Source organism: Saimiri boliviensis, chromosome 15 (assembly GCF_048565385.1).
Source record: "Saimiri boliviensis isolate mSaiBol1 chromosome 15, mSaiBol1.pri, whole genome shotgun sequence".
NCBI classification, from domain to species: Eukaryota; Metazoa; Chordata; class Mammalia; order Primates; family Cebidae; genus Saimiri; species Saimiri boliviensis.
Window position 1 is genome coordinate 91131270 of NC_133463.1, and position 25847 is coordinate 91157116.

At 59.3% G+C, this 25847-nt stretch overlaps 1 protein-coding gene across 4 annotated transcripts in view; it reads right to left on the minus strand.

Annotated features, from left to right (window-relative positions):
• Window positions 1-25847, minus strand: part of ZC3H3 (zinc finger CCCH-type containing 3) — a 92825-nt gene that overhangs the window by 25404 nt on the left and 41574 nt on the right. For all 4 annotated transcript variants that reach the window (XR_743695.3, XM_010329897.3, XM_003942068.4 and 1 more), the window contains exon 5: window positions 4796-4983. Coding sequence is in view for 3 of the 4 variants with exons in the window: in XM_010329897.3 (XP_010328199.1) it covers window positions 4796-4983 (188 nt within the window). In the remaining variant the exon portion in view is untranslated. The remainder of the gene's footprint in view (window positions 1-4795; window positions 4984-25847) is intronic.

A 25847-nucleotide genomic window follows, 5' to 3' on the forward strand; every position in this document is an offset into this window, starting at 1 on the left:
GGGGAGGCCAAGGGCAAAGGGAGGGTGATGAGGGTCTTGGTGCTGGGGGCTAATGCGGGAGGGGCTCTCGGGCTGGGACAGGACGCTTGTCCTCGAGTGGGCAGCCGGCCCCCGTCCAGGCAGCACGGTATGGTGAGGGACGGGCAACGTGGCGGCCTGTCAGCGGTGCTGCTTCCCGGGCTCCCACCCCGCTGCTGGTGACAGCATGGCGCCATCTGCTCCCGGCCAGGGACACGCTGGAGTCACACGCCTGCCTGGCAGGACCGGGGTTCGGGGCTGTTACTTCCCTTTCCACTCTGCACTCTTTAAAAAAAACGCCAGCATGAGGCTCACGGCAGGAGTTCTGGGAAGAACAGGAGGCACTCTTTCAAATGCTTTGCGGTGTTAAAAAATGCACATAAAGTAGCTGGCTGGAAAAGAGGCAAGGGCTGCCTGAGAGGTGCTAAAAAGTTCAACTGAATAACCCCCAGCAACTCGACAGCAGAAGGTGCCATGCATTCCAGAGAACCTTCACTTCCCCAGGACCTTCCTAGAATAGACATGGCCCCCGCCAGCCCCACCCCCTGCTGAGTGCCCCAGTGCCACTCTGGGCCGGGCTCCTCCTGACATCGGGCACTGCTGATGTCAGGCTCTGCAGGGCAAGTGGAACGGGGGCCTGCGGTCAGGGCTTCCTCGGCACCTCCAGCCCGTTCCGGCCAGCACCCCCTGAATGACTGCTGCCTGGCCTGAGGGACAACATCCATGACAAGCAGGGCATGCAGGCAGCCCCAACCCCCAGGCCGGCCCTCTCCCAGGAAGTCAGGCAGAGCTGCACCAAGCCCTGGTCTGCTCAGAGCACGCCCACCAGGTCCTCCAGGGCATATCCGTCTGCCACCCTTGGCAGAAGGCGGCCAGCAGCACAGGACACCCCAGGAGAGGCGATGCGGGGGCATGCGGATAGGGCCTTCCCTCATCATCCCAGGGAGGCTCGGCAGGTGACCAGCAGGGGAGGTGCAGAGGTGTGCAGAGGTGCACAGAGGTCCCATGTGCCAGGAACACTGCGCAGCTGGCCAGCAGCAGGGAGGGCCATGGCCACAGGTGCCTCACTCTGGCCTAGGGGCTTTGGGGACACAGAACCAGCCAAAGCCAGCCCTGTGGCCTGAGACGGCCCCCCCACAGTGGCCATCAGGCTCTTGGTGGCCACACATGGGCCCTGCCCATTGGGTACTCACACCAGAGTAGGGAGGGGCCCTGGGGTTCAACCGTTCAGGTGGCAGGCGGACCGGGAGGAAGGGCTGGGCTTCAGGGAGTAGGGAAGCTGGGGTAGAAGCCACTCTACACTCTGCCATCAGGGGCCCAGAGCCCGGGTGTCAGCCAGGACAGCATCCCCACCCCTTCCAAGAAGGCTGCACTTTTTTGTTGAAGTCAAATTTCTGCTGACACTAGGGGAGAAAATTTATTTCTTTAATTATTATTCCTCTAAGTGGGCCGATCAGCGGTATCCCACAGCTGGGAGCCATCTACCTTCCTCACGGTGAGGCGGGACCGGTGGGGGCCCAGGCAGCTGGAGCAGTGGCTTTGCCTGCCCACCCGAAGGGCGGGTATGGGCTCCCTGGGTGCTGCACAGCCCCAGGACCACTGCCCGCCCTAGCTGACACCGGCCTCTGTGCACCAGGTACTCCTGCTTGCATTGCTGAGGCTGACCAAGGGAGCTCTGGGTTGCTGCTGGTGCAGGGGTGAGATGGGCCCAGAAGGGCTGGAAAAACCAGACTGGCTCTCAGATGCCTCTGGGGCAGAGGAAGGGCCAACAGAGGCAGGGGCCAGTGGGCAAGAGTGGACAGGATGGACTGTTCACAGTGAGGTGACGTCAGGGGCTCTGCGCCCGTCGGGACTCTGCCATGTGTGTAAATGGGAAGGCAAGATTCTGCGGAGCTCAGCACTTGGCACTGGAGGGGAGACGCAGCAGCGCCGCAGCCTCCCAGGGAGGAGTGTGGGGCCCCTCCCTCTCCTCCCCACTGCTGAGCAGCCCGCCATACACTCCCTCCTTCCCAGAGCTCAGAGCCTGCGCCGTTCGGGTGGTGGGCACCGTGTTTAGGAGGGCCAAGTGCAAGCCGGCCACCTGCCTGCCGTCTGCCAAAGGCGTCTCGTGGATGGACACTGAGGGATGGGAGGAGCCGGGGCACCAGGTACACCTTCCCCCACAGGCCCACCCAGCCCAACACACATGGGGGCCGCAGGATCCCGCTGAGGGCTGAGACGGACCCAAGCCACAAGCCCCTCCATGGGTCGCACAAGTGCATGGTGTGTGAGCCTGAAGATGGGGGAGAGAGTCCTGAGGACACACCAGACCTGGCGTGAAGAGGCGGGGCCAGCCTTGGAGCTGTGCAGGGAGTGGGAAGTAGCTGCTGTGGTGGGGGTCGCTCCCTGAGTGGGTAGGTCCTGGAATGGGCTCTGGCTCTAGAAAGGACGGTGGGCATCCCCTCCCAAGCTCCAGCTTTCGCAGAGCAGGACAGGGCCTACCGACTGACTGCCCGTCCTGGCTGCCTGGGTTTCTCGGGGACATCAGGACATCATGGTCTCCATGGCTGCTGTCTTGGCCCTTAACCTCAGTCAGTACAATCATCATTACTGCCAGGAGCTTTCTGAATGGGGTGCAGTGGTGCCAGGCAGATGACCCCGCCCCGCCGGCTGCGCACAGGGTCCTGCGATGCCTGGTGATGCCCCCGCACGCTCCCGCCCAGGCCTCCACATGGCCGCCTGGGGATGTGCTTGCTGCTCCCATCCCTTCTGGCCTCCTCTCAGGTTTTAGCTCATGAGAAAAGCCTCCCTGACCGCCTGACTGGACACAAGTCTGTGTAGTTACACCTCTGGACCCCAGGAATCCTCCCTCATGTTCAGCCTGTGCCCCCCACCCGCACTAGGACATCAGAGGCAGCATCCGTGGAAGGTGCAGGGCACCCTCCTTCCCAGGCAGGCAGGTGAGGGCTTGGGGTGCCCTTCCATGGACAGAGGGATCAGCCCAGCTTCTCTGCCCACTGCCTCCCGGACCAGAGAGGAAAGCCAGTGCAGGGACCGTGCCTGCAGCGCCAGTGCCCTCAGGACCACGGGCCAGCTAACATGGGGCTTGGCCTGTGCCAAGGAGGCCCCGGGGGAAGGTGGGATCGGCCGGCATGAGCAGAGAGGCCACCTCTTGGCTTCATGCCGGGGGGCCAAGCCCAGTGTCTTTAGAGCACCTGCTACCGGCCCCAGGAGCTCCTCTGCTCAGGCTCCCTGTGGGCCACATGGCTAGTGGCTGCTGGACGCCGCAGGCACCTGGGACCTGCTGTGCGAGAGACTGGGCATGGGCTTCTGTTCACTCAGGGAGGCGCCTGCTGGAGAGGAACCCGAGGCTACTGCCCTCCATGATACCAACAGCTGTGTGTAGGGCCCCATGGACCACCAAGCTATGGGGTCACAGGTAACCAGAGCAGGCCTTGCTGGGTGACAGGAAGACCTGTCTCCCAACCCATGGCAGCATCCCCCAGAGGCAGAGCCTCACCAAGGCCCCCATGTTCTGAGCCAGCTCCTGCACTGATCACCAGGGTGAAGCAGAGATGAGGCCACGTGCACAGATCACATGGCCCAGTCCCTCAAGGCACATGCAGGGGTCACACAATGCCTAGTTGGGGACCCAGGGCTTCTCACCAGATCCTCAGCGAGCGGGGGCTTATTCCTGCTCAGTTCACCGGGCCCCCCAGCCCCAGCGACCAACTGCAGGCATGGGCACAGGCACTGGCCAGCCAGTGTGGCTCGGAGAGCCCTGTGAGGCAGGTGCCAGGGCCCCCGTGCTGCTCCTTGGGAATACGTGCCCAGCAACCCTGCCTGGGAAACAGCCCAGAAGCCCCTGGAGCCCAGAGACGGATGCTAGGAGCAGAGCCTGGCAGGGCAGCCAGTGAGGCTGGCTTCCAGGGAGGCAGGGCGGCCAGCGAGGCTGGCTTCCAGGGAGAGATGCTCCCTGCCTCTCCTCTGACCCCCACAGACCCTGCCCTCAGAGTCTACCTCCTCCAGGTGCTGAACCTGTCCTCCCTCCAGGCCCAGGTGGGTTGGAGAGCTGGCACCGCCCAGCCTCTGCAACCTCAACACCACTTGCAATCTCCCCACTTTTTTTTTTTTTTTGACGGATAAGAAGGGGTAAAATTGGACTGAAATCAAAATATTTTTCTAGTTAATTTGTAGGATAAGTGAAGCCAAAGCATTTCCTTTTCCTGAGCCTGTTTCCCTGGACTGGGAGGGTGCGAGACAGCGGCGCCAGCTGCCTCCAGACACAGTTGTCGATGCGTTGCCAATGTGATTACGGGCACCGCGGCCCCAGGTGTGCGCTCACCCGGGCGTGTTTACCGTACCTGGCCTCATCCTTTGTCCAAAATCGAAACACGGCGCTAGTGAGCAACTCTCCCCCACCCCACGGAAAATCAGGGGCCACTCAGCCAGGCGAGCCGGTCGCCACTCCAGGGCCCTTCCCGGGGGATGGCAGAGAAAGGCTTCCCGGCACCCTCCAATCTCTGGCTACCCTGTCGCTCTCATTAGGGATGGCTAGGAAGACGCTGGGTGTATGAAGAGTGAAATTAACTCCCCGGCTGGGACGTGACCCATTTGGGAAGTGCTTGTTTGGACTGACTCCCTGGAAGCATGAGGCCCCTGAACACCTCCCCAAGACAGGGGCCTGAGCCAAGGCCTGGAGTAGCCATGGCATGTCAGAGGTTAAGGGGTCTGGCCTGCAGTGCCCACTGCACACTGGTTGGTGTCATTCCCCCAGCGCCCCCACCCCACCTCTCACCTGTGCGGAGGAGGGGCCTGCTGCCGGCATCACCAGGCTGGCCGGAGGTCTTGGAGAGCTTGTTGGCAGACACTTTGTAGAGGACCCCTCCGATGCAGCGGTAGCCTTTGCTCCGCCACCGAGGGGAGCCTGGTTGGGCTTTCCCACCCCCGCTGGCAACTGGACGCAGGCGGTTCAGCACCAAGGACCTGCAGAGACAGGAAACGCCCGTCAAACCTCGCCCCAGGACAGACTACAGCTCTGGAGGTCAGTGCCAGGGGCCAAGCCCAGGCCGGCCTCCCAAGGGGGACAGCAGCACTCACGGTGGGTACACACTGCTGCTGGGGCAACCACGGGCCACTGGCCCAGCTGCCAAGAAACCTCTGTCCCCCATCCCCAACCTTCGCAGCTGGGGCAACCACAGGCCATTGGCCCAGCTGCCGAGAGACCTCTGTCCCCGTCTGGTCCCCAACCCCCACATCAGGGACATTTTGGCTGTCATCAGGGAATGCTGACAAGGAGTCCCAGGAGATGGTGCCCCCAAACCCACTCATGAGGTTGGGAACTCATGAGCCCTTAAGAGCCTCGGTGAGGGAGCAGCATCGTCCTCCAGTGCACACCTCTCCCGTGGATGTAACCAGCTGGCTGTGCACTGCGGGATAAGGGTCCCTGGGGCTGCAGGGCAGTGGGCCTGCAAGGTGTCCACGTGTTGATGAGAAGCACAAATGGCCCTTGGCACCTGGGCTGAGACTCCCCTTGAGTCTGCTTCAAGGCTGGGACTGTTTCTACCAACATGGCCCTGGCGCATGCCATCCTGGCCTTCAGGACCACGGACAGCATAGGGTCGGCAGGCTGTCCTGCATCCCCTTCACCCACGGCTCAGAGAGCCCTGCACTGAGCGTGCACTGAGCCAGGCAGGCTGTTTGGGGAAACACTGAAGTTGCCTCAAGTCCAAGGGCTGAAGAGGCCAGAACGGTCCCTGGAGTCAGCTGAGCCAATGACCCCGGTTGGAGGAGGGGACCGAGGCCAATGGACCCTGAGCCCTGCCAGCCCCCACTCCTGCCAGATACCCCACAGCTCCTGGGGAAGTCCGGGGACAGAGCAAGACAGGAGGGGCCTGAGTTGTACTCCAGAGGAATCTCTCTGAAGCTGCCAGCCACGCCTACAGCCCTGCAGAGCCATGGGCAAGCAGTCCCAAGGTGGGGGCTCAGGGCCTAGCATGGCCCTCTGCAGGGCATGGGGCTGCCAGGGTACATTTCGGCAGTGATTTGCTCATGCTAATTGAGCTTCATTCCACATTAGCTCACACTATGCTGGAGCTGCCATGACCCGTGAGGTGAATACCACGCCTCTCAGTAATCTGGGCAGGCGTGTGCTGGGCCATCCCTCCCAGGTAGCCATGAGTAGGCAGGCGGCAGAGGGGCCAGCCAAGTGGGAGGCATGGATGGGCAGGTCAGGCCTGGCACTAGGCTGGGCCCCGCTCTACGCACCCCGTGCCACATGGGTCCCCTTGGCCTTGTAGCTGCCACAGGCCCCTCTGCCGTGGAGTACACAGCCCCAACCCTGCCACAGCTGCACAGGCCCCTCTGCTGTGGAGTACATGGGCATCAACCCTACCACAGCTGTAGGAGACCTCTTTCCAGGTGGTCTTGGCCGGGGTGGGGTATCCCTAGACCCAGGCATGCAGCATGCATGAAGGTGGGGCTCACTTGTCTGGCTGGATGGGGCAAGTGCAGGCAGACAGCAGCACAGCCCTCAAAGCCACCTTCAAGGAGCCAACAGACCTGGGGGTATCAAAGTCGCCCTCGAGGAGCCCACAGACTGGGGGGTACTGGGAATGGGGCAGCCCTGCTGTCGGGTTCAGCCGTCATCCCCACCTCTCAGAGCCACAAGCCCTCCGGGCCTTGGTCTCTCCGCCTGCAAGCTGGGGTAATTCTCAGCCGCCGGGGCCTCCAAGGGCCCATTGGAGAGAGAACAGGAGCAGAGAGAGCCTGGCGCCAGGGACTGGAGCTGCAGTGTAAGTACAACCACGGCGGCCAGAGCACTTAACCCAGTTTCCTTTAATTACAATTCGAGTTCACAAACACCAGTCTTGGCGGGAAAGAGCCCACCAAGGGATGTAGCAGTGCTGAGTGGTCTGCTGGCCCCTGCCTCCCACCCATCCTGTCTGTGCCCTGCACCTTCGCCTTGCCCTGGCACCAGACCTGGAGGAGGGCCAGGCCGGGTGGGACCTCCTGCACTAGCCCCTCAGCTGGAGAACCCTGTCAGCCCTGGGGGCTCAGAGGCAGGTTCTGGCCTTCCATAAGAGCTATGGCCACTGCCTGAGGGACACTCAGCTTGACCCCAAATCCCACTGTCAGGCTGAGCCCAGGGCCCTGGCCACTAGAGCTGGCTCAGCCTGATGCTGGCAGGCCCCTGGGACAGCCTCCACACCAGCCCTTCAGTACACAGAGGCCTCAGGGGTCCTACTGCCCACAGGGCAGCTGCTCCTTCCTACACCAGCCCAGGGCTGGGCAGTACTGGGAGGGTGAAGGGGCTGGTGGCCCGGGTGCACAGGCCACTCACAGAGCCTCTGGACATCACATAATTGGGGCCAGGGCAAGGGGCCACTCAGGGCCACCCTCCTGGGAGCCCCCAGCTCCCTGCCTTCCCGCAGGCTCTGGTGAGTGGCTGCACACTCGGGAAAAACACCCACTCAAAAAAACAAAACAAAACAAAACACCCACTCCTGCATGCCCAACCCTGCCCACAGCACAGGCTAGACTCAACCCCAGCCGCCACAAAGCAAGAGGGACAAGCAGGCAGCAGAGCCGCCCCAGCTCTCCGCCTATGTCCAGGACGCCCTGAGGAAACGGCAGGGAGGGAGGCCTGGAACCCAGGCCTGCGAGGACCCACCTGCGGGAGTGTGCCCCTGACTAAGGCTCACATGAGCACGGGCCACCCGACTCCCTTTGCGGCTCTTCAAAGACACGAGGGAAAGGGCGAGGCCTAGCTGTAGCACCTGCTCTCCCACTCAGGGGCATCCACGGCTGGCCAGGCCCAGGGAAGGGCTGGTGGGGGCAGAGGCACAGGGCCTCTGGGGGTCAGGGAGCTTCTAGGACCATCCCACCCACCGGGGCTGCCCTCAGCTCGGTCTGGCTGGGCGCTGTGGCAGCCATGTCCCTGCTCGTTCTTACAGATGAACACAAACAATTAGCTTGTCCCCTTCTCTCCTAAAAAAACAACTTACTGGAGCTGGAGGGCACCCACAGGACGTTCGTGGATCTGGGCAGAATGGGGGTGTGGCAGCCTCTGCCAAGCCGCCCCAGGCTCTGTGCCTGCTCTCCACGCCTGAGAATGTTCCCAGTGCCCCGCCTCGGAGCCCAGGGCCTCGGGAATGGGGCAGGGTGCTTCCTGGGGTTCAGCACATCGAGCCAGGGAGCCTCACTCCGAGAAGCTGGATCCTGGGAAGATGCTGTGGTGGAACCTCAGGGCCTGTGCAGGTTGGCGGGGGGCGATAGAGAACTGTCTGGGGTTGCCCTCACCTCTGACCTCGCCCTGGCTGCCTGGCTGGCTTTGGAACCTGAGGTAGGAGGGTGCTGGGAGGGCGTGGGGCAAGGGCCTTGTAGCATTTTCACGCCCGTGGGTGTCACAGCACTCCAGTAAATTGTGACCCTAATGGAGAGGACGGCCTCTGGAAACGAACTGCATTGAGAAGAGGGATGAAATTAATGAGATAATAGCAGGGCCAAGGACCCAGAGCGCGCATCTGCCCTCACGGCAAGGCTCTGTAATTCCTTTTCTGCAACGGGAGCTGCAGATCTAAAGGCCTCTCCCATCCGTCCGGCAGGCCCACGCCGCCAGGAAATTTCATTAACGCTGGAAAATAGGAAAGGTATTAAGCGTGGATAATGAAGGCCAGGGAGGGAACAGTGCCTTAAGATAGTCTTCTTTCTCGCCTTTGTAATGGGAGGCATGAACTTTCCCTTCAAATCCATTTCTAATCCATTTGAAATACTACAGCAAATTATCTTTCCTTCAGCCCGAAAGCGGCCAGCCAATTTACTCCGAATAGAAGTGACAATGCCCCAGGATTTATCACCATAACCTTGACTACACCAGGGCGAGGCTGGGCCTCCCCTCTCCCCCTGGGGGGGCATGAAGGCCAGGAGGGGGAGATAACATTTTAAATGAAAAGCAGCAGTAATGGGGAGAAAGACACACACCACAAAAGTGGGTTTATAAAGAAGCTGTCTGTGCAGCACGGCCTGGGGAGGAGCCGGAAACTTCCAGGCCACAGGCTGTCCGGGCTGGCGAAGGGCAGCAAGGGCGCCTGGAGGGCTGAGCCCAGGATGTCCTGTCTCTGAAAGCCCCCGTCTGCCTCAGCCTAGGCCCCTCTGTCCCCCTGAGTGCTGCCAGCGCCACCGGGCACAGGGAGCAACAGTAGGGGCCAGGCAGACCTCAGACCCTCGACCCCCAGTGACTCCTTCCGCCTGTCCCAGGGTTTCAGTGGTGCTGGGGAAGAGAGGCTTGCTCTGACGTCTTGGTTTTCCTGAAAGCCCAGGAGCAAACCTGGTGCAGCCCTTGCCGGCATCCACAAGGCATGCCCACGCACAGCCTGCCAGGTGCCAGCCTCCCGGGCCTGCAAGCCCTTTGCCACTGCTGCCAGGTAGCCCATGCAAGGACTTTGAGGGCCAACCCTGGACACCCACTCTCTACCTGTTCCCTGAGGGCATGGCCTGTGGCAAGTCAGAGCAGCCCCTGGCTGTGTAGCATGGGCCATACAGGCTGAGAGGGGCCTCGCCCCAGGCCACGTCATGGCTCCCAGGCACAGATGCCCGCATACACAGACCAGATCAGTGGCCTTGAGGCCAGGGCAGTGCCTGAACACGGTACCGTGCACTGCCTGCCCCGGGGTGACGGCTCAGCACTCACGCTCCCAGTAGCAGAAGCCCCAGCTCAGCAGAAGCACGCCTGACAAACTGAGGCGGCTCCTCAGCCAAGTGCAGCCCTGCTCCCTGCTGCTCGTGCTGCCTGCAGCGTCTCCATGCCACGGGACCCAGCCTCAAGACCAATCAGAGAGTGCTGGGCCTGGCAGTCGGCGTGACTGTGGCACAGTGGCGTGGTGGGCAGGCCAGGAAAGGGGCCCGCTCTCCTGACTCAGGCACAGGTGGTATGGGGACTGGTGGAGGCCTCCTCCACCCTACAGCCCCAGGAAGCAGCCCAGCCCCCAGGATGCCCTGGCCAGACACGTGCTGGTGGGACCCGAGGGTCCAGGCCACAGCCAGGCAGCTTTTAAGCCTGGAAGCTGTCCTTCCAATTCCCCAGTCCCACAGCACCCTCAGATACACGCTTCCCAGGACGCCTTCCCTGAGGCTCTGTGGCTTGTTCAACAGGGGGTGTCTTCCAAGGCCTGGGGTCATGTGGCCAGGTGTTCCAGGCCTAGGCCAGATTGCAGGCAGCCCTGGGAAGGCCAGGCCTCTCCAGACATCATCGCAACCCAGCTCCCGGGGCCAGTGCTGCCACCTAGGGCTGCACGAAGTCCAGCACAGACCAGAGTGGGACCAGAGACCCTCAGCCAGAGAGAGACGCTGATAGGAAGAAGGGGCTCCTTCCCCACAGCCCCTCAGCATCCTTCCCTCCCACCCCCCTGAAGTCCCCACGCCAGTCTCGGGGATGTCCCCCACCCACTATGAGAGCCCCTAAGAACTCCGTCAGGTTGTGTCTGTGCTTGAGGAGAAGCCCTGGGAACAAAGAGGTGGCCCTGTGCCCAGCAGAGGGGAGAGCTGCTCAGATCCTCCAGACCTGCCAGGGGCTCACAGCAGGGAGGGCTGGGATTTGGTTTTCTTCCTGCTAGCCACCGCCACAAGGTGGAGCTGGCGAGGAGACATCAGACCCTGGAAGAGAAACCAAAGGCAGAGAGGAACAGCAGGGACCCTCCAGGACCCTCAAGTTGCTGCCCTGCACCTTCCCCTGCTGCCAATCCAGGTCCAGTCTTGTCTGTTAAACACAGGCAGCCCTGGCTGGCCCTCCTGCTCCCACAGCCAGGCCCAGGAGCCAGCTCCAGCCAGCAGTTCTTCCCACAAGGGACCTTATTAGCCTCTACTCGGATACCCTGCCCAGGGCCCTCAGCCTCATCTCTGACAGAAGTCCCGCTCCGAGACAACACCTAGGGCCTGCACATGTCACTCAGAGCCCCAGGCCCGCATGAGCCAGCTGGGTCACCGCCCTGGTTCACAGCTGAAAATGGGGCTGCACCCACCCTGCCCTGCCAGTTGGTTTGAAAACTGTACATCTGATCAAGTCCCTGCCAAGACCCTGCAGTGGGTCACCCGTTCTCATGATGACCATGTCAGAAGGCCCTGCGGGGCCAGGCACTCAGGTCCTCGCTGGTCACGGCCCCTGTGCAGCCTCCCTCCAGCCTAGAACTCCAGTCCCCCTGGGAAGTTCCTGTTTCTGGAAAGCACCGTGCTCCCTCCTGGCGCCAGGTCTTTGCACACGCTGTCCCTCTGTCCAGATCCCAGGGCAGGCCTGAGGCCAAGTGCAGATGTCACAGCACTGGGGAGGCTGGCCCTACCTACCACTGGGGAAGCTGAGCACAGGGGCCCCCGTATCTGCCAAGACTGCGGCTGTGCCCCTGGCCTGAAGATGTGCCGGGCACGCAGGGGGCTCTGTAAATGTGTGTTGCGAGAACACACCTAAGTATGTGCCACTCGGGGGCTCCGCATGGGGTGGGGAAGCGTCAGGAGGCCCTGGTCAGTTACAGACACTTGGGAGGGAGACCCGTGGCAGGGAGGTGTCCTGCCGTCGGGAGATGGGCAAGGGGGCTTGGTCAGCAGATGCAGGGAGCGGGCTCAGGCAGCAAGGGCCGGGTGCTGGGAATGCAGGCCGGGGCGAGATGGACTCTCTGAGAACAAAGGGAGCAGCGGGGCTCAGGGAGGAAGGCAAGCCTGTCCCTGCCTCCCTGGGACAATGGCCAGGGTGCTATGGAGGTGACATGGGGACGTGAAACATGCAGACATAGAAAGACCCTTGGGGGCACAGGTATGGTGACAGCAGGAGAGGCCGAGGACTGAGTGGTCTCAGCCTGGCCCTGGTGGCCAGAAGAGGCAGGAGCGCAGGAGGCACCAGGCCGTGGGGACATGGCCTCCGGGGTTGCACCCGTGTGTGTGGGCCGGGGACCCGGCAAACCGGGTCAGGCCGCCTGGGCCAGCAGCGACATGCAGGAGACAGGCAGGCCAGCTGGGACACAGAGAAAACAACAGGGGAAGCATTTTTCAGGAAATGGAGCACAATTTCTCGAAGCTTGGAGCCCAAGCGGGGAGTGCGAAGTCAGCAGAAGAGGAGCGGCCGGGGGAGGCGGCGCCGCAGCAAATCCCCAAGTAGGTCAGGCAGAGCCTCGCCGTGACAGGCGCTAAACTGCTTAAGTGGGGCTTTCCACTGGAAACGCTGACGCCCCCATCACAGTGCTGGCTCGGGAGGGCGAGCATGCGTGTGCGCCCATGGGTGTGCGCGTGTGGGGCTGGCTGGAAGCCTCCCTTCCAGCTTCTGGGGCTGAGCTGCTGCGGCCCCCAAGTGGGTTGGTCAGGCTACATGGGACCCTCACCTGGAGAAGCCCAGCCCAGCCAGCCTGGGACAAAGCAGGGGAGATGATTCTACTGGACAAGCACCCATAGAATGTCCTGAAGACAGAGCCCTCCCCAGCTCCAAGGAGCCGGCAGGGAGGGGCGAGCAGGCTGGACAGAGTAGGGGCATATGGTGGGGGTGCTAGATGGGCTCCCATCTCCTGGATCCTGCCCCCCACGGTCTAAGGGGCAGGGCTAGGGCTCGAGGCTGCCAGGGCTGCAATTTGACTATGTGGTGACCACACAGGCCTCACAATGGCTATGGCCACTTGATCTCACAGGAAGCACCCTCCTCCAACCACATAACTCACTCCTAACAAGTCTGGCCCTCCGTCCTCCAATCTCGTATACCCAGACCATGGGACCCTCGCCAGCTCCAAGGGTCCCCCAGATACCTGGGGCAGCAGCTGCTGTTTAGCAGGGGCTCTGGCACCATGGCCAGATGGGCTCTCTAGTCTCCTGCTGTCACCACCCCCCTACCCGCAACATCTACCTCCCAGCACGGGGGCCTGCAGAGACTGGTCAGCCCCTGGGCTTTCCAGGATACACCTCCAGTAGTTACAGGCCTGGGTGAGAGCTGAGACTCCTGCACCAGAGGCCAGGGGCACCATGAGGGGAAAGAGCCACGTGGCCTTGGGGACAGTAGCCTTGTTTGGGGACCCCAGAGGCTGGGGACAGCCTTGAGTGGGGCTGGTCCAGCTGAGGCTGGGCAGGGCTGGCTCCCTGGGGCCCCGGGCTGACTCATGGGGCAGAGGCTCTACTGTGACACCTGAGGACATCCTCAATGGGCACTGCTCCTTCCAAGGGCACTCCTGCCCCATCTCACCGCAGCAATGAATAAGAAGGATTCAGGAGGCTGGGTGCAGTGGCTCACACCTGTAATCCCAGCACTTTGGGAGACTGATTGAGGTGGGTGGACCACAAGGTTGGGAGTACAAGACCAGCTAGGCCAAGATGATGAAACCCTGTCTCTACTAAATATACAAAAAAATTAGCCGGGCATGGTGGCAGGTGCCTGCAATCCCAGCTACTCAGGAGGCTGAGGCAGAAAACTGCCTGAACCCAGAAGGCAGAGGTTGCAGTGAGCCGAGATCATGCCACTGCACTCCAGCCTGGGTAGCAGAGCGAGACTCCGTCTCAAAAAAAAAAGAGGAGGATTGAGGGGCGTCCCTGCAGCCTGGCGGGGTGGCAGGGGGCAATACTAATTGCACTGCCTCCGTTACAAACATCATGCTCCATTATGAGGGGCTGGGACTATTTTATGCATTTTATGGGCTCACGTCTATTCAATTGGTATTTCGATCAATGGATACATTACAAGCTTTCCCTTTAAGAGCCTAATAAACAAGATGGAAAGTAAAATTCTCCATAAAATGACACTTTTAAAAATCCATTTCAGCTGAAGCTATTGGTGTTTTGTATGGCAGCTGCAAAAAACAAGTATTCCTGGGACTTCAGAGTCCCATTCTGGAGTTCATCTGGCAGGGGGGCCAGGCGGCCAGGTGTGGCCGTCCTTGCTGGGCCCTCGACCCTCTGCACTTGTGCCACCCTCTGGGCTGGGTCATCAGCCCAGGAGCCACTCTGCCTGTGCTGGCTGCTGAGGGGCAGGCTGGCCAGGAATGCTGCCTAGGCCTTCAACGACCCACAGGTCACTGCTGTCTAAAGAGACGCACAGCAGACATCTCCCCACTCCCAGACCCTGGGAAAGCCCCGCCAAAGACCACACAGCGAATCCAGCTCAGCTCCCCTGGAGAGGGGTGGTGACCTCAGCAAACTTCGTGCAGTCCTTGCAAGGATAGTGGTATCTACAAAAACCACGGAAAGACCTACAAGCCTCAACAACAAAAACCCACTCGCTTAAGAGGAATAACCAGGAACTAATTATGAAGTCAAGACGTGTGAAAACCAACAGCCTTGCAAGACACCGGCAAAAACCAGTTAGAACATACAAAAAAAATCCATCAAAACTCCAAAATAACTTAAGAAAAATTCCACAGCAGGTGTGCCTGACCAACATGTGGGAGCTACAGAGCATGGGTCCCTCCGGGGGCCGAGAACAGGAGGGAGACAGACGGGGCCGGGGCTCAAGGTGCTCATGGGTGTGGCTGAAATCACAAGAAAAAGAAAATGCAGTTCTCTGATTCGGAGGTTGGTTCCTTGGTGAGGCTGAGAACCCAGCCCAGTCCTTACAAGACTAATGTCCTTACAAGAAGAAACAGTGCCACCGGGGCACACACCCAGAGGAAAAGCCTCCAGAGAACAGTGCACGCCATGAAGGGAGACCCCACCAGAAAGCAGCCTTGCCAACACCTCGATGTCGCACCCCCCGCCTGGTGAGAAAGTGTTTCTGTTGTCAAAGCCGCCCAGCACGGAGCCTTCCGTGACAGCAGCCAGGCAGGTGGAGGGCTGGCGTATGTCACTCCGCTGCAGTGCCGCACGTGGCAGGAACTCGTTCTTTTTCTCTGCTGTATAGTGTTCCATGATATGGATACGCCGCGTGTGTCCACAGTTGATGGGTGGGTGTCTGGGGTCTCTCCCGTCTTTGCCAGTTACGAAGCTGCTGTCTCGGGCATGTCTCTGGGTGCCTGCTAGCCCATTTCTGTGGAGTTGCTGACTCAGAGGATGATGGACCCTGAGCTGTGGTAGGTGAGGCCAGAGCATTTCCCAGTAGTTGCCCCAGCCTGTGAGCGGCAGTACGTGAGCACTGGGGATGTCCCGTGGCCGTGGCCAGCATTCGCAGGCCCGTCTCCTGTTCTCGCCACGCTGTGGAGGGTGGGTCCTCACGCCCATCCCAACGGCGGCCACTGCTGGGCATCTTTTTCTTCACTCGGGTCTCGTGGTGGTGCCCTTCTGTAAAGGGCCACTTTGGGTGCCAGCCTGTTTTTGTGTGATTTGCCTTTTTGTTTTGTTAAGGATGTCTTCCACCCCGCACGCCTGCTCGCCTCCGAGGCCCTGCTCTTCCAAGTGTCTGGTTTTCAGCCTTTTCTTTTATGAGTAGTACTCTCTGTGTCCTGTTCAAGAGGTATTTGTCTACCCCGCATTCATGTCTTCTTCTAAAAGCTTGGTTAATTTAGCTTTTACATATTAAGCCTGAGGCTTCTTGAACCAATTTTTACTTGTGGTCTGAGCTAGGGGTCAAAGTCCTTTTATCTATCCATCAAGACACGTGCATCGCAATAAGCCCCTGACCCACTCAGGTCCAGGGGAGCCCACGTCACGTGGGTGAGCAGACGTTGGGGCTGCTCCCAGACTCTTCATCCTCGCCAGGGACCCATTTGTCTGTGCTGTCCATTATCCCCGAAGGCTTACTCTTCCAGACTCCCTTAGAAATACCGGGCCGGGTCCTCCGCTTCACCAAGGAACCAGCCTCCAAATCAGAGAGCTGCATTTTCTTCTGTGATTTCAGCCACGCACATGTGTATCACATTTAACCTCAATTACCTGTTTGAAGACCCCATCCCCACACGCAGTCACACTGGATATTAGGGGGAGACAATTCAGTCCACGAAAAATGAACAAAAGAAGTCCGACACAGGACAGCTCCTCCTACACGGCCCGATCACCACGAAGCTGCGACACGGGACAGCACCTGCTGCACGTTCCCATCACCACGAAGCTCAGACACACGACAGCACCTGCTGCATGTTCCCATCACCACGAAGCTCCGACACACGACAGCTCCTGCTGCATGTTCCCGTCACCACGAAGCTCCGACACACGACAGCTCCTGCTGCACGTTCCCGTCACCACGAAGCTCCGACACAGGACAGCACCTGCTGCACATTCCCGTCACCACGAAGCTCAGACACAGGACAGCTCCTCCTACACGGCCCGATCACCATGAAGCTCAGACACAGGACAGCTCCTGCTGCACGTTCCCGTCACCACGAAGCTCAGACACAGGACAGCTCCTCCTACACGGCCCGATCACCATGAAGCTCAGACACACGACAGCTCCTGCTGCACGTTCCCGTCACCACGAAGCTCCGACACACGACAGCTCCTGCTGCACGTTCCCGTCACCACGAAGCTCCGACACAGGACAGCACCTGCTGCACATTCCCGTCACCACGAAGCTCAGACACACGACAGCTCCTCCTACACAGCCCGATCACCATGAAGCTCAGACACAGGACAGCTCCTGCTGCACGTTCCCGTCACCACGAAGCTCAGACACACGACAGCACCTGCTGCACGTTCCCGTCACCACGAAGCTCAGACACACGACAGCTCCTGCTGCACGTTCCCGTCACCAAGAAGCTCAGACACAGGACAGCTCCTGTTGCACGTTCCCATCACCACGAAGCTCAGACACGGGACAGCTCCTGCTGCACGTTCCCGTCACCACGAAGCTCAGACACGGGACAGCACCTGCTGCACGTTCCCGTCACCACGAAGCTCAGACACGGGACAGCTCCTGCTGCACGTTCCCGTCACCACGAAGCTCAGACACGGGACAGCACCTGCTGCACGTTCCCGTCACCACGAAGCTCAGACACGGGACAGTACCTGCTGCACGTTCCCGTCACCACGAAGCTCCGACACGGGACAGCTCCTGCTGCACGTTCCCGTCACCACGAAGCTCCGACACGGGACAGCACCTGCTGCACGTTCCCGTCACCACGAAGCTCAGACACGGGACAGCACCTGCTGCACGTTCCCGTCACCACGAAGCTCAGGAACAGACAAAGCCCATAGGTGTACAGAGAGAAGAGCAGGTGATGGTGGGATAGATGTGAGTGGGAAGGGCCCAAGAGAATCTTCTAGAACTCATGCCATCTTCGGTAGGAAAGGCAGTTCTAAGAACATCAATACATGAAGTTTCAACAAACTGGCCAATTTAAGTGCACAGAAAAAGCTTCTGTAAAAATCCTCATGAAATTCAAAGTGAGAAAATGACAAAGAGTGACCCCCCTGACCACTTGGGAGTTTGATGACTCTGTAAGAAACAAGCCAGCTGGAGACAAGTGTACAGGGAACACAAACCATGTTGAACTTGACCAAGAATTAAAGTTACGCCTAGATGGCACCCTCCTCTGCTTTGCTGTCCATGTTTCTGCCCATGGCTGCTGATGCTAACGAGGCCAGGAGGGGTTGGCAGTCCATGCCCCCTCCGCCCCCCAAGCCAGTGGCAGTGCTGACCCCCAGGACTGTTCATCCGGATGAAGGCACTTCTCTGGGGTGGGCGTAAGACCAGCAATGAGAGGAGCGAGATGGGGCCTGGGTGGGGATCAAGCTACCTGGCAAGCCAAACGTCATCCCCTTCTAGGCTGCAGACACCAGAGAAAGGTTGGAGCTGGGTCTGGTACCTGCCCTCACTGAATCCTACCGCTGCTTTGCAACCCTCCATGACTGCTGATACCCACTGGGCAGGAGACACCCCAGGTGGGAAGTGCTCAGTCTGGCCCCAGGAAGCTGGGTGGGGTGGGCTGGGGGAGTCATGGAGGACATGCAGCCAATGGAAAGGAGAGAGCTGGGGTCCCTCAGCAAACTCTTTGCGGGTAGGGGTGAGGGATGCACCCTCCCACCACAGCCACAGAGCCCCGCCCACCACCACCCGGCCCCACCCACCACCCCACCACCACCTAGCCAGGGGAGGAGCCGGCGGGAAGCGGCCCTAGGGGCGAGGGAGGGGTGCCTCGCCCCAGTGCCAACCCAGGACGGACCCTGTGAGCCAGAGCACTGAGGGTACTGAGCTGGGGGCCATAATTTATGCCCACCCGCCTATGCTTTATGGCTTTCTTAATTCGGCTCCTGCTACTATTAATGTAGTTAATGCTGAGATTATATCTATTTTCTGGCGTCAGCCGGTGATTTATTCAAGCCATTTTTCCGGTGGAGGCTCCCACGCTGTTAAATCAAGCGCCTTGCCAATTAAGTGCTGACTTGGGAAGTGGACGAAATCTTAGCAGACATCCAACCGCAAATTAAACCGCGCCTGACTCTGGGGAGTGGGCGGGGCCGAGGAACCCTTGCTGACTTGCAGGAAACTCAGGAGAGTGCTGGGCGCGTCCCACCGCCCCTTGGGCCTGTCCCTGAGCCACGGGTCCCCGGAACTGTACCCCCCCACTCACACTCCAGGCCACACGGTTCCAGGGAAACACCCTGAGACACCCACGGTTCCTAAACCACGCCCAGCAGGCACCTGATACAGGGCCTTAGCAGGTGCTGGGGGCTAGGGGAAGTGGCCGTGAGGAAGGCGGGTGGGCTGCACGGTGCTCAGCAGCTGCGAGGCCCCCGGGGCCTGGACACTGCAGGAATCTCACCCCCAGCCCCATCTCTGAGGGCCCACACAGCAATACAACAGAAAAGAGGTAGGGAGGCCCGGGTTGGGGGTGGCCAGCTGAAGGACTCCCACCGCCACGGGCCCAGCTCTCCTGAGCACTCCTGTCCCCTGTGGGGGCCTCAGTCCTCTGTCAGGCACTGTCCCCATGCCAACTGCAGTGACCACCCAGGCCCAGCCCAGAGAACCTGCTGCCACCCTCCTCCCCAGTGGAGCACTGGGGTGAGGCAGGCAGAGGACGCAGCTGCCACAGCCCCTGTTGTTCTGGAAGGGCCCCCAGGTCTGAGTGCAATGCACTGACCCTGCCTATCCGCCAAATGCTCAGCCCAGCCCTGAGAGGTGAGTCACGTTTTGGGGTGAGAACTGGCTGGAGGGCTGATACATTCGGGGAGTTAAATATGACAGTGATGGCCCAGCGCAGTGGCTCACGCCTGTAATCCCAACACTTTGGGAGGCCATGGTGGGCAGATCACTTGAGGTCAGGAGTTCAAAAGCAGCCTGGCCAACATGGTGAAACCCCATCTCTTCTAAAAATACAAAAATTAGCTGTGCGTGATGGTGGGTACCTGTAATCCCAGCTACTCCAGAAGCTGAGGCTGGTGAATCGCTTGAGCCCGGGAGGCGGAGCTGCAGCGAGCAAAGATCACACCACTGCACTCCAGCCTGGGCAACAAAGCAAGACTCCATCTCAAAAAAACCATATATATATATATACTATTTAAATGATGCTTTGCTAATACGTCTAAGACCAAGGCAAAGTGGAATGAAAATGGTGTTTAGCTGTGTAAGACACCAGGTAGCACTGGGTGACAAGGACATTTATTTCTTCCAGTCGGGTGGTTTTTCAGTTTCCAGGAATGTCCACGAGTGCCCCTCCCTCCAGGGAGCCCAGGCACCAACTGGCAGACACACACGTGTCCACAGCTGGGCACACGGGGCAGGAGGGCCGAGGCACAGGGGACTCTGCCCTCCCCAGACTGAGGGGAATTCCACGGATCCCACAGGAAACCTAGAGGCCCTTGGGCTCCCTCCCTACGGTGCTTGTACAGACTAAAGGAAGGCTCCCTCCAGATCTGTCACCAGACACTCCCTGCAGCCCGCCCCGTGATGCCACTCCTGGCCCCCGGGGAGCCATGCCGTGGCCTGCAGCTCTGCCCCTGTGATGCCACTCCTGGCCCCCAGGGAGCCATGCTGTGGCCTGCGGCTCTGCTGAGGTGGCAGCATCTCACCAGGGAGCTCCTGCATCCTGTCCCAAGGGCTTGCCCACAACGGGACAGGGACAGTCACTCACAGCTGGGCCTGGACAAGGCTCGCACCTGCCTGACCCCACAGGAGCCAGTCCGAAAAGGCAAAGCAGCATCTTGAGCCCCACAGCTGAGACACAGCGTGCCACACTCGGCTCGGGGCACACAACCCATAACCAGTTCCTTGGGCCAGCTGGCCTGGAGCCATGCATTGGTCACAGTGGGACAGAGAGGACCCGTTGTCCTGAACTCTTGGGGCCCTCTGCCACCCTTGCCCAGCAGGCCATGTTCATGCAGCAGGACTGGGGGGTGAGGGGGGCAGGACTGTGGGCCAGGTGCAGGATGGGCCCTAGAGAAGGAGCAGAACGGGGCATGAATCCCTCAGTCCTGTGGGCACAGGACACCCTCCGCTCATAGCACCTACTCCTCTTGGCCTCCCTCTTTGCTAGGAAGCCCTCGGCCACCCTGTTCCTGGCAGCCCGCCCCATAGGAGCGTTTCCTGAGTGCGGCTTCTTCCCCCAGGAGGGAGGGCATAGAATGAGTGAGGGTAGCGAGAGGCCACACCACAGACAGCTGGGCACACTCATAGAGAGTAGAGAGAGGGAATGGAGAAACAAGAGGGGAAAAACAGATGTGCATGGGACCAAAGGGTGGGGCCTAAGAGGCACAGAGACTCCGGGGCCAGCAGGCTCCGGTCGGGTGGCAGAGCCTGGGGTGGGGGAGGAGTGTGCTGGCCTTGGTGGGCTCCAGCCACCCGCTCCTCACCAGCCACCCACGGAAAACACTACACTCAGGGGACACACACCACGGACTGGCCCAGTGCGGGGGAGCCAGTGCCTCAGCACCAGGCCACTCCCAGAGCCCCGATCCACATCACTGCCACTATCTGGACCCTCAGTCCAGGACACACTGGCCTGACCCTCTGCAGCACTGAGCACGGGACCATCCTGAGCTCCCCGCCAAGAGCAGGCCACCTGTGGGGACGGGGACTGAGCCAGCAAACAGACCTGGACTCAAGAGCCATTGCTGGCTTCCCGCTCAGTTCCCCAGGGACTGTTGTCAGAAGGGCCCCCGGAGGGCCTCACCTCGCACCCGCACCTGTGTGGGCATCGACCTGCACGCAAGTCCTGCTGCTCCTGCAAAGGAGGAAGGCACCCCTGGCCCCAGGGGCTCCCTCCTCAGGGTCCTGTGTCCTGGGCCCGATCTGCCCTGCCTGCCAGAGAGGGGTCGGATCTAAGATCCCCAGGAAAAAGTCCCTCTCCCTTTGTATGGAAAAAGTCCCAAAGGATCAGAGGTGTCCCTTAGGGACATCCCTGCCCAGTGTGGATGCGGGCTAGCTCACGGCCTGCAAGCCTGGCTCTCCTCCTCTTTCCTGCCCCAAACTACCAAAGCCAAGGCTGCAGGAGGGCTCTGGCCCTCGGCCACACTTAGAGAAGGTGGCAGGTATGCAGGCTCAGGAGGATGCCAGCTCAGCCCTGCTGCCACGGGCACTGCCAAAGAGTGCAAGCCAAAAGGCCTGCCTGCCTCAAACAAACAGAGAAAGAAAGAAAGCACCCCAGCACACTTTGAAACGACTTCCAAATTAAGAGTTGCATCCATGCTGTCAAGCCCCTGCTAGCAGCTTCTGTGGCACCTTCCGTGCAAACCGTATCTCAGCCCATTTATTAGAATGATGAAGGCAAAGGGATCTAAAAATTGCACTCCTTCCTTAATGAGCAGCCGAAGGGATCGGTAAGCATAATTTCAGAGGCCAGTAATATTTTATATAATCGCCGAGTGGTTTAAATTGAAAACCCCCAACTGAATCAATATTTACTGCATTGAAACGAAATGAATAGTAATAAGTCACTAAGCTCCCTGTCCTGTTTCATAAAATAAAAAATTATAAAAATGAGCACAGGCACAGGGAGGCCATCACATTAACTTTTACAGCACTTGGGGAGCCGTAGCCGCCTGTTCCCATAAAATAAAACTCTAAAAAACCTGCCGGAGTCCTGCCTCAACACCACGTGGGGAAGCCTGGGGGTGGGAAGGAAGGGGGGCTCTGGGAGGTGTCCACACCGGCCCTCCCCGGGGCCAGGATGGGCCCCAGGACCCCACAAGCTGTCCACGACTGCTGCCCGCTCACATCCCACAGAGGCCCAGAGAGCACCCTGGACCCTCCTAGCTCCAGGAGAGACTCCCTGCCACCCTCAGGCTGAACTTCCAGCTTTGATTTATTTACCAGTTTTCTTAAATCCCAGAGCATCTCAGAGAGCATGAATGAGAAGCCCTGGACCAGCGGCAGCCCTGCAGACACACCTACCAGCCTTCCCTCTGACCAGGCCCCAGGCTCTGGGTGGCAAAAGCACAAACACCTGCCAGCCTGGAGAACAGGCTCCTGCAGATGACCCCCCGGGGGGAGCACAGGACCCCACCCCACGGTACAGGAGCCCGTGACTCCCCTGCAAACAGGCCCACGCAAGGCCTGAGAAGGTCAGGGCTTCAGAGCAAAGCAGCGCTGGCAGAGCCCAGAGCAAGGGCCAGCCAGGGTGCGACGGAAGCGGCAGGTCCGGGGATGCGGGTGCTGCAGGCAGACACACAAGGGGACAGGCAGGAGCACAGGAACACGGCCCCCGGCAGTCACCCTGAGGCCCTGCACAGGAACAAAGGCCTCATTCCACCGGGTGAGGCTGCCTGGGCAAGGGAGAGAAGGGGCTCCTGCAGTCAAGAGTGAGGGACAGGCTCCCCGTGGCTCATCCCTGTAATCCAAGCACTTTGGGAGGCTGAGGTGGGCGGATCATGAGGTCAAGATCGTGACCATCCTGGCCAACATGGTGAAACCCCATCTCTACTAAAAATACAAAAATCAGTCGGGTGTGGTGGGGCATGCCTGTAATCCCAGCTACTTGGGAGGCTGAGGCAGGAGAATCAATTGAACCCAAGAGGCAGAGGTTGCAGTGAGCCAAGACTGGGCCACTGCACTCCAGTCTGGCAACAGAGCAAGACTCTGTCTCAAAAAAAAAAAAAAAAAAAAGAATGAGGAGACAGAATACCAGTCACAAACAGGCAAACAGCCTGAGCAGATCTTTCACACAGGAAGACAACGGATGGCCTTAGGTTAGCCCCTGCGTAAGTACTCGACATTACTGGATACAGGGAAACGCAAATTTAAACCAAGAGAGAGGCCACACACATGTAATGGAGATTAAAAAGCCAGTAACACCACAACTGAGGGGAACAGAAAGGGTCGTAGCACACTGGAAAGCAGTTTGGCAATTTCACATAAAGTTAGCAGATGTCTTGCGTCCCAGTGATCCCGTGTGCAACAGTCATGGAAACACAGGTGTACACAGAGAGCTGCACAAGGACTGAGCAGGCTTATTCACAGTCACGTCAAACTGCAAGGGACTCCAGTAAAATTAATAAAGTGTGGAACAAGACAGGAAGGCTGCCTGGCAAAGATGAGAAGTGCATAGTGAGGCCAGCAATGACACGAGCCTGAATCAGGTGCCAAGTGGAGTTAGCCAAGCTGGAAGCAATGGGAGAACATCTGACTCCATTTACAGACGCTCCAGAGCAGGCAGCTAATCCACAGTGAGAGAATCAGAGCCACAGGCTGCTCCAGAACAAACAGCTAATCCACAGTGAGAGAATCAGAGCCACAGGCTGCTCTAGAACAGGCAGCTAATCCACAGTGAGAATCAGAGTCACAGGCTGCTCCAGGACAGGCAGCTAATCCACAGTGAGAGAATCAGAGCCAGGGCTGCCTCTGGGGGTGGAGGCATCCACCGGGAAGGGGATAGAGAGGGGAAATGGCAATGTTCTTTACCTTAATGAGGTACATGTTGCACGGGTGAATGCTTTGGGGGTTTCTGCTACTGTTTTTGAGACAGTCTTACTTTTTGGCCCAGGCTGGAGTGTAGTGTCAGTGATGGCTCACTGTAGCCTTGACCTGGGCTCGACCGATCCTCCCGACTCAGCCTCCTGAGTAGCTGGGGTTCAAGTGTATGCCACCATACCTAGCTAATTTTTCTTTTCTTTTCTTTTCTTTTTTTTTTTTTAAATAAGACAAGGTTTCACTACGTTGGCCAGGCTGAGCTCAAACTCCTGACCTCAGGTGATCCTGGCCTCAGGTGGCCTCCCAAAGTGCTGGGCTTACAGGCAGGAGCCAGCACACTCAGCCAATTTTTCTTTTCTTTTTCTTTTTGAACTGTAGAGACAGAGGTCTCACTACGTTGCCCAAGCTGGTCTTGAACTCGTAGGCTCACCTCTCCTCCTGTCTCAGCCTCCTAAAGTACTGTGATTACAGATACAAGCCACTGCAGCTGGTGACTCATTCGTTAGAGCTCACAGACTGTTAGATTTATACCTCCCACCAGATGTGAATTCTACCCAGCAAAGAACTGAACAAACGTGGACTTCTAGTTAGCAGCCCCGCTTTGCTCCGTGGTGTCTGTTAACAGTACTGGAACTTGTGAGCTAGGCCTGAGCAAATGAGCACAGACTAAGGGTGATGGCAGGTGCCTCCTGGCTGGACAAGAGCCAGGAACATGGAACGGGGGAAGGCCAGTGAACCTGCAGAGTTGGAGCGGAGCTCCTGCTGTCAGGGTCGGGGCGTGCGTGGGGGGGTAGCAGACCCTCAGTGCCCTGGTTCTGACTTGAGAGGACAGCAGCGTGAGCCCCCGGGCCGGGACCTCGACGCCACTGATACCTGTGGCCTCATGATTCTCGGCTGTGGAGGGCTGAGGGCCACTGCACCCCAAGGAGCCAGGGTTCTGCGGAGAAAGAACTGACCAGCGTGAGCCTGGAGCATCTGCCGTGCAGAACGTGAGGATGTGCCCAGGAATGAGGGGACACGCCGAAAGGATGCAGGCCAGCCGGTGGTGGCTTCCAGCAGCCAAGGCTGGGACCGACTGAGAACCAAAATCCCAGTCAGAGCAGATTACAGCCTATCAGGTGGAGGAAGACTCCTGCGTCCGCACTGTTAAAACAAATCAACGGCAACTCGGGGCAAAAGGGACAGGGAAGGCCGCGACTCACAGGATGGAAGAGGGGTTGGGAAAATCGTCCAAGAGCTAGAATGAGCAGACAGAAGGCAACAAGAAATAGGATTCTCCCTCAGGTCTCACCCTTCTCCCTAACAATCACCCAAAGTAAGCTGCCCCATAGAAAAACTCACAGACGGCATGACCCAGCCATCGGGCCAACACCGCTGCGCCCGGCAGCCTGAGGCCACCACGCCAGTGCCGCCGCAGCTTTCCCACCAAGACGGGGAATCTGCATCTTATCACAAAACAACATCAGATGAGCCCAGTGGAAGGGAAAGTCCACAAAATAGCTGGCCTCTCTCCTGGCCAGACTCCCAGCCCTTCCAGCACTGGAGAACCGCACATGGTCACAGAGACACCCCCGAAGCACCAGGCTCCGGGGCACCAAGGCTCCTGCTTCTGTGCAAAACCTCATCTACAACTGCAGAGAAAGCAATACCACAAATGTGAAGAAACAGAATATAAACTAGGGAGTTTCGGTAAGGGAGTCCTGGGTATTACTTCTGCAACTTCTGTAACTGTAAAAGTGTATCAAAATAAAAAGTTATCCCTAAAAATTAAACACAAGAAGCTAGTAAGAGAGGAAAGAGCGAGCCCAGGAGCCACACAGCCACCATCCTTCCTCCCAGGGGTTCCCAGAACAGCCAGGACAGGGGGACTCCACACCCAGGCCTGCCCCGAGGCTTCTGCACTCACCTGTCCACCACGCGACACCCGCTTCCCAGTCCCCCACAACCCCACTGCCAGTCACGGCCACCTCATCTCCACAGCTGGGTGGGCAGCAGCAGGAAGCTGTCCCTGAAGGTGCACCACAAAGCCAGAGGGGCAGCCTGGGGTCCACGTGGCCACAGGCCACAGAACAGCCCCACCTCAGACGGGCTACAGCCCAGGACCAGCACCACCTGCCCCTGC